The sequence below is a fragment of the Colletes latitarsis genome, unplaced genomic scaffold, assembly GCF_051014445.1.
Source record: "Colletes latitarsis isolate SP2378_abdomen unplaced genomic scaffold, iyColLati1 scaffold0002, whole genome shotgun sequence".
Classification (NCBI taxonomy): Eukaryota; Metazoa; Arthropoda; class Insecta; order Hymenoptera; family Colletidae; genus Colletes; species Colletes latitarsis.
The window spans coordinates 929,187-936,410 of record NW_027488365.1 but is presented as its reverse complement, the minus strand read 5'-3'; the positions used below and the strand labels follow the sequence as shown (position 1 = coordinate 936,410).

The window sequence follows — 7,224 nt, the reverse complement described above, 5'->3', positions numbered from 1 at the left end:
ATACTTTCGCATTTTTCGCATACTTGTTGGCCAGATCCTGGGTTTTGTCTGGTTTGGATCACGTAGTAATGTGGTACCACACCGAAGCAGTCAACTCAACCTGGATTCGATGAATATTTTAGAGGATAACGCCGGTTATGTCTGGGTTAGTTCTGGTATTTGCAATCATCTGTCTCATACTTTCGCATATTTCGCATACTTGTTGACCAGATCCTGGCCTTTTTCTGGTTTGGATCATCCAGTAATGCGGTACCACACCGAAAGTGTCAATTGAATCTGATTCCGAGTAATATTTAAGAGGATAACGCCGGGGCGGTCTGGGTTACTTCTGGTGTTTGCAATCATCTGCCGCATACTTTCGCATATTTCGCTTACTTCTTGGCCAGATCCTGGGTTCTTTTCTCGTTAGGATCACGGATTAATGTGGTGCCACACTGAAATAGTCAACTCAACCTGGATTCGATGAATATTTTAGAGGATAACGCCGGTTAGGTCTGGGTTAGTTCTGGTATTTGCAATCATCTAGCTCATACTTCCTCATATTTCGCATACTTGAATGGCCAGATCCTGGGTTTTTTTCTGGTTTGCATTACGTAGAAAAGCGATACCACACTGAAACAGTCAATTAAGCCTGTTTTCGGTCAATATTTTGAAGGATAACACCGGTTAGATCAGGGTTACGTCTGATATTTGCAATCATCTGGCTCGTTCTTTCGCATTTCTCGCATACTTGTTGGCCAGATCCTGGGTTTTTTCTCGTTTGGATCACGTAGTAATGTGGTACCACACCGAGAGAGTCAACTAAACCTGATTCCGATTAATATGTTAGAGGATAACGCCGGTTATGTCTGGCTTAGTTCTAGTATTTGCAATCATCTTTCTCATACTTACGTATTTTTCGCATACTTATTGGCCAGATCCTTGGCTTTGTCTGGTTTGGATCACGCAGTAATGTGGTACCACACTGAAAGAGTCAATAAAACCTGGTTCCGATTAATATTTTATTGGATAACGCCGGTTATGTCTGGGTTAGTTCTGGTATTTGCAATCATCTGGCTCATACTTTCGCATATTTCGCATACTTGTTGACCAGATTCTGGCCTATTTCTGATTTGGATCACCTAGTAATGTGGTACCACAACGAAACAGTCAATTAAACCTGGTTCCGATTAATACTTCATTGGAAAACGCGGTTATGTCTGGGTTAGTTCTGGTATTTGCAATCATCTGGCTCATACTTTCGCATTTTTCGCATACTTGTTGGACAGGTACTGGGTATATTCTCCTTTGGATCACGTAGTAATGTGGTACCACACCGAAAGAGTCAATTGAACATGATACCGATAATATTATAGAGGATAACGCCGGTTATTTCTGGGTAACGTCTGATATTTGCAATCATCAGGCTCGTACTTTCGCATTTTTCGCATGCTTATTGGCCAGATCCTTGGTTTTGTCTGGTTTGGATCACGCAGTAATGTGGTACCACACTGAAGGAGTCAATAAAACCTGGTTCCGATTAATATTTTATTGGATAACGCCGGTTATGTCTGGGTCAGTTCTGGTATTTGCAATCATCTGGCTCATTCTTTCGCATTTTTCGAAAACTTGTTGGCCAGATCCTGGGCTTTTTCTCATTTGGATCAGGTGGTAATGTGGCACCACACCGAAAGAGTCAGTTAAACCAGATTCAGATTAATATCTTAGAGGATAACGCCGGTTATGTCTTGGTTAGTTCTGGTATTTGCAATCATCTGTCTCATACTTTCGCATATTTCGCATACTTGTTGACCAGATCCTGGCCTATTTCTGGTTTGGATCACCCAGTAAAGTGGTACCACAACGAAACATTGAATTATTCTGGTTGCAATTAATATTTTAGAGGATAAGGCCGGTTATGTATGGGTTAGGTCTGGTATTTGCCTGTACACTACACTTCATAGTTACCTGAGACACATACACTATACTTACCTACACCGATGCACACAGACATACACACCCACTGGACTTGGCCGACCCAGTGGGCTAGGTGGCCAAGCCAAATAAACATGGATATGGACAACAAAAGGGATAAAGTTACCGGACCAGGGGTGCTCGGAACCCCAGGTCCCGGCCCGAGTGTTGGTGCGCGGACAGGCCGCACCGGGTCGTTATCCGAATACTGCCTAGCGTCTCTGGCGGATGCCGGGCCAGGACGCGGACTTAAGCTACCGGAGGATTGTAGGACAGGAATGGGAAACGACAGGCGACTGACACTGGACATAGAAAGGAAGAATGACAGGAACGAGGACGAAGAACGCATGGACACCAGCGACTCTGTGGAAGAGGTGGAGATTTTTGCTACCCCACAAAGCAGGGTACCCAAAAAAGAGGGAACAATGGACCCCTTCGTTGTCCGCAGCAGGGTGGTAAGGTCTCCAGTACGTAAGGGCTCTGGATCTGGTCACACTGCGCAGAAACCAAGGGACACCAAGTCGGCTAGGGGTCTGGTATACGAAACGGAATCCGAGGGGGAATCGGAGGCGGAAGGAATTCGAGAAGACTCAGGGGGCGGCAGGATTAAGTTGACCATGGCCAATGTATACGCTGGCGTTAAAAAGGTTGGAAAATACATGGCGAATGTAGAAAACATAAGACCCGACATACAGCAATCCATCCTGGATACTTACCTGGAGCTTAAAAATTTAAGAAAGCATCTGAAAGAAAACAGTAATATGAGGAACAGGATGGTGGTGGAGATAGCTGAGATGAGGGAGGAAATAGGAAGGATGAGGAGAAGAGAGATAGAGAGGGGAAAGGAAATGGACGAAATGAAGAAAAGGCAGGATGACCGTGAAAAGGAATTAGAAGGAATGAAGAGGAGAGAGAAGGATCGAGAAAAGGAGTTGCAAGAAATAAAGAGGACAGAGAAGGAAAGAGAAAGGGAGCTGGATGCCAGGGTGGAAAGAGAAAAGAAGAGGGAGAGGGAGAATAGAGAGGAGATGGAAAAAATGAGAGAGAGGGAGCGAGATAGAGATAGGGAAATACAGGAACTGAGAGGAATTGTGGGAGCAGGATTCCGGGGGGAAGCGGGCACACCGAATGTGCCTAGTAAAAGGAAGATCCGATCGCCCCCGGTGGACGGTGCTGCACAGGAGGCAGTCAGAAAGGTCAGACGGAAGGGGATGGACAAGGAAGGGTCCAAGGATAAGGAAGGGACAGACACGAGTGCTTTGGAGATTAGGAGGGATCAGGATGAAACCCCTAAGGACAAGGAGGCAACGATGGGGAAGAATGGGGCCACCAACGACAAAGGAAACGATTGGAGCGCGGTCACGAGGGGTGGAAGGGTAAGAAAAGGAAGTATTGGAGCAGAGGCAGTACGGCAGGAGACACAGGCCCAGGGAGGAAAGGGCGCCAAGGAAGCAGCAGAGAGGGGGGAAAGGAAGAGGCCCAGCGGGAAATCTGAGGTCCCAAGGATTTTAGGTCCGAAAACGGAGGCGATCTGTGTAACCGCAGGAACTAAGACCTACGCGGAGGTCTTCAGGGACATCGCAGGAAAGGCCAGGACGTGCTTGGAGGATATAAGAGGGGTCAGGAGATCCAGGAAAGGAGAGTTAATCGTCGAATTTTCGAAGACGGGGTCTGCGGTAAAGAGTAAAGAGACGATATTAGGAAAACTGGGAGCAGAATACGTAGTAAGGGCCATGGTCCCAGGGGTGGAAGTTGAGATTAGGGACCTTGACCCTATATGTGAGGCTCCGGAAGTGATCGAAGGGTTTTGCAATTCTTACGGGATCGTGGAGAAGAGCGGGATAAGGGTAAAGGCACTCAGGGTTACTTACCTGGGTACCCAAATCGCTGTGCTGGAGATACCTGCGGCGTTGGCCCCTAAGGTTGACAAGAACCGAAAGGCCAAGATTGGGTATACCGTGGTGAGGGTGAGTGTGGTACCTAGGGTCCTAAGGTGCTTTAGGTGCCACGCCTTTGGGCACATGAGTTACGGCTGCACGAAGAAAGACGCGGAAAGGTGTCGGAAATGCGGTGAGGATGGACATGGGATGCGGGATTGCGCGAAGGACCCCTGCTGCGTATTGTGCAGGGAAAAGGGGATCCCGGCAGACAGGAGTCGCCATGTGGCAGGGGCGGTTAGCTGCCCACAATTTAGGGAGGCCTTAAGGAGGAATAGGGCAACCGGGGGTAGTTAATACTTACCTTCTTGCGGCTACTTCAGATTAACTTAAACCACTGCAGGCTGGCACAGGACCTGCTCTTAAGGACGGCGGAGGAGCTGAGGGCAGACGTTGTCGCCATAGCGGAACCCTATAGGGTAAGGGCAAACTGGGTCACCGATACCTCCAGCAGGGCGGCGATATGGATCACAGGATTCAATGGAAGGAGACACAAACAGGACAGGATCGACAGAGGGAACGGATTCGTCGCTGTTGAGGTGGAGGGGGAGACGATAGCCAGTTGCTACTACTCCCCCCGCCTCAGCAGCGGCGAATTTGCGGCAGTTCTAGGGGAGGTGGAGGAGGCCAGGAGGATTTGGAACAGGAATCTCGTGGTGATGGGGGACTTTAATGCGAAGTCCCCTGCCTGGGGTGCAAGGACGTTGGATGCTAAGGGCGGCATCCTACTGGCTGCGCTCACTAGGATGGGCCTGGAGGTTGCGGACACGTGTGGCACGCATACATTCGAGAAAGCGGGAAGGATGTCTAAAATAGATATCATTGCCTGTAACAAAAACAAGTTAGAAATACTTACATCGAGCGAAGTCCTCTCAAGATACACGGCGTCAGACCATTTGTACCTGCTACACGTGTTCGCGGGCCGTCGCCGGGTGCGACCGGCGGATCCTGGTGGGTGGAAGGTGTGCACGCTGGACGCACCCAGGATGTTACAGGTGCTGGACATGGAGACCGCGGATCTGGATTTCACGCGGCCTATGGACAGTAGGTCCATCGAAAGGGTTCTCGATGCATTCATTGTAGCATGCGATGCCAGCATGGAGCCCAGAAGGGCGGCCCCCTTTTACAGGGCCACGAAAATCTGGTGGTCTAACGAGATCGCCGAGCTGAGGACGCAAGTAAACGCGTGCCGCAGGCGGTATCAACGGGCGGCGAAGAGGAGGAGCCCTGAGACACCAGCACTCGCTGCGGCCTATAAAAACTGCAGGAAACTGCTGAATAAGGAGATCATTAAAAGCAAGATCAGGGCGTGGCGAGAGCTGTGCGGTTCGGTTGAGAGCGATGTATGGGGACGGCCCTATAAGGCAGTCATGAAGACGGTAAGGCCCAGGAAGGACCCCCCGGAGCTGACCAAAGACAAGATCAGTCAGGTACTGGAAGAGCTGTTCCCAACTGCGGCCGGTCCCAGGGAACAGGGCGTTAATCTAGCCTGGCTCGTAGGGGTCGGTAGGAGGTTGGCAACAGATGAAGAGATTCTGGAGGCAGCTAAAAACGTAAAGTTCGCGAAGGCACCCGGACGAGACCTAATACCTGGGGAGACAGTAAAAATAATAGTAGAAAATAGACTGGAACTAGTTAAGAGCCTCCTCAATGGATGTATTGTGCAAGGGACGGTACCAGCGAGATGGAAAGAGCAGAGGTTAGTACTACTGCACAAGGATGGCAGGGACCCCAACCTTGCGTCGGCATATAGGTCCTTATGCCTAATTAGCCACTGGGCTAAATTGTTTGAATGCGTCCTTAGGCAGCGCATATTGGAAGCCCTGGGCCCTGAGGGGTTGTCCAGACGACAGTTTGGGTTCCGTAAGGGATATAGCACCCTGCAGGCGCTGTCAGAAGTACAGAAAATGGCTGAAGAGGCTAAGAAAAAACGAAATTATTGCTTGTTACTCACCTTTGATGTGAAGAATGCATTTAACACGGTCCCATTCCGCTTGATAATAGAGGAAATGACTAGGAGGGGGTTCCCACCCTACCTTGTCAAGATAATCGACGAGTACCTGAAAGGAAGAAAAATTTATTATAAAGTAGATGATACCTGGTGCTGGAGATGGATGGATATGGGTGTTCCGCAGGGATCCGTCATCGGACCGCTTCTTTGGAACATCGCCTATGACGGAGTCCTGAGGGTGAAGCTTCCGAAGGGCTGTGAGAGCATCGGCTTCGCTGACGATCTGGCGTTGGTAGCCATGAGCCCTGACGAGCTGAACCTGAAAAAGAAAACGGAGGTTAGTACAAAAGGGATACTCAAATGGTTTGAGGAGAACGGGCTTAAAATCGCGCCCGAGAAGACGGAACTGATGTTCCTCAACAAGAAGAGGCATAGGGGCCCCGAGTTCGCGATCGACGTCTTACACCAGAGGATCCGTGCAGGGACGGAGGTTAATTATTTGGGTCTCACGTTCGATAAGAGCCAAATATTCAAGAAGCACATTGAGAACGTGACCAGCAAGGGCATCAAGACGATGGCAGCGCTCGGTAGGATTATGCCGAATGTTGGAGGACCGGGGCATAAGACGAGCCTTCTTTTTTATTACGTCCTGGAATCCATCCTGCTATACGCGGCGCCAATTTGGGCACGATGGACTAGCGTCGGGGCCAACCTGAAAAGGCTTGAAAGCGCGCAGAGTCTAGGATTGATTAGGGTTACCAAGGCGTACCGCACGGTTGCGCGAATCGTCTTACCGGTGATAGCGGGCGTCATTCCGATTGCGCTGAAGATCAAGGAGAGAGGTCGGATCCAGCAGGCAGAAGAGGAGGTAAGGGAGATGCTGGGGGCGGACCATCAGGATCTTCATGCCACCATCCTCGTGGAAAGAAAGAGGGTAAGAGAGGAGACCCTAGAGGAATGGCAGGATGCATGGGATCAGGAAGGAAGGGAGAAACTAACCTATCGTTGGATCCCGAATATTGAGGCATGGCTCAAAAGACCTGTAGGACAGGTGAATTATTATTTGACACAGGCGCTTACAGGACATGGATCCTTTGCCACGTTTAGAAAAAGGATTGGAAAAGCGCAGAGTGAGTTATGCTGGTACGGGTGCGCGGTCGCGGACACGGCAGAGCACACCATCACTCGATGTAAGAAGTGGATGGGACAACGTGAGAGACTCCGTGAAGAACTACAATTAGAAGAGGAAATTAGTATTGAAGATCTGGGTACCAGGATGATTCAAGGACACGATCAATGGAGTGCGATACTGTCGTTCATTACGGAGATCATGATTGGGAAGGCCGGAACGGAAAGAGAGATGGATAGAGAGGCTAGACGTAG

At 49.6% G+C, this 7,224-nt stretch overlaps 1 protein-coding gene across 2 annotated transcripts; it reads right to left on the bottom strand.

The window, feature by feature from the left end:
• Positions 1 to 4,987: 4,987 nt before the first annotated feature.
• LOC143350561 (uncharacterized) lies at positions 4,988 to 6,563 on the bottom strand. Of its 2 annotated transcripts, none has more exons than XM_076782633.1 (3): positions 6,397 to 6,563; positions 5,845 to 6,160; positions 4,988 to 5,164 (listed from the first exon to the last, which is right to left on the bottom strand). In XM_076782633.1, exons 1-3 carry the CDS (start codon positions 6,406 to 6,408, stop codon positions 5,040 to 5,042), a joined length of 453 nt encoding a protein of 150 aa, XP_076638748.1. In that variant the 5' UTR covers positions 6,409 to 6,563; the 3' UTR covers positions 4,988 to 5,039. The 2 variants fall into 2 exon arrangements, with proteins under 2 accessions (XP_076638748.1, XP_076638750.1); XM_076782635.1 differs by having other exon boundaries at positions 5,989 to 6,160.
• Between the last annotated feature and the right edge of the window lie 661 nt (positions 6,564 to 7,224).

Bases quoted from the DNA above. Each gene is read 5' to 3' on its own strand.
- LOC143350561 (XM_076782633.1), bottom strand. The intron at 5,165-5,844 runs GTGAGTAACAAG...CTCCTTATTCAG, and splicing joins ATGCATTCTTCACATCAAAG to CAGTTTCCTGCAGTTTTTAT.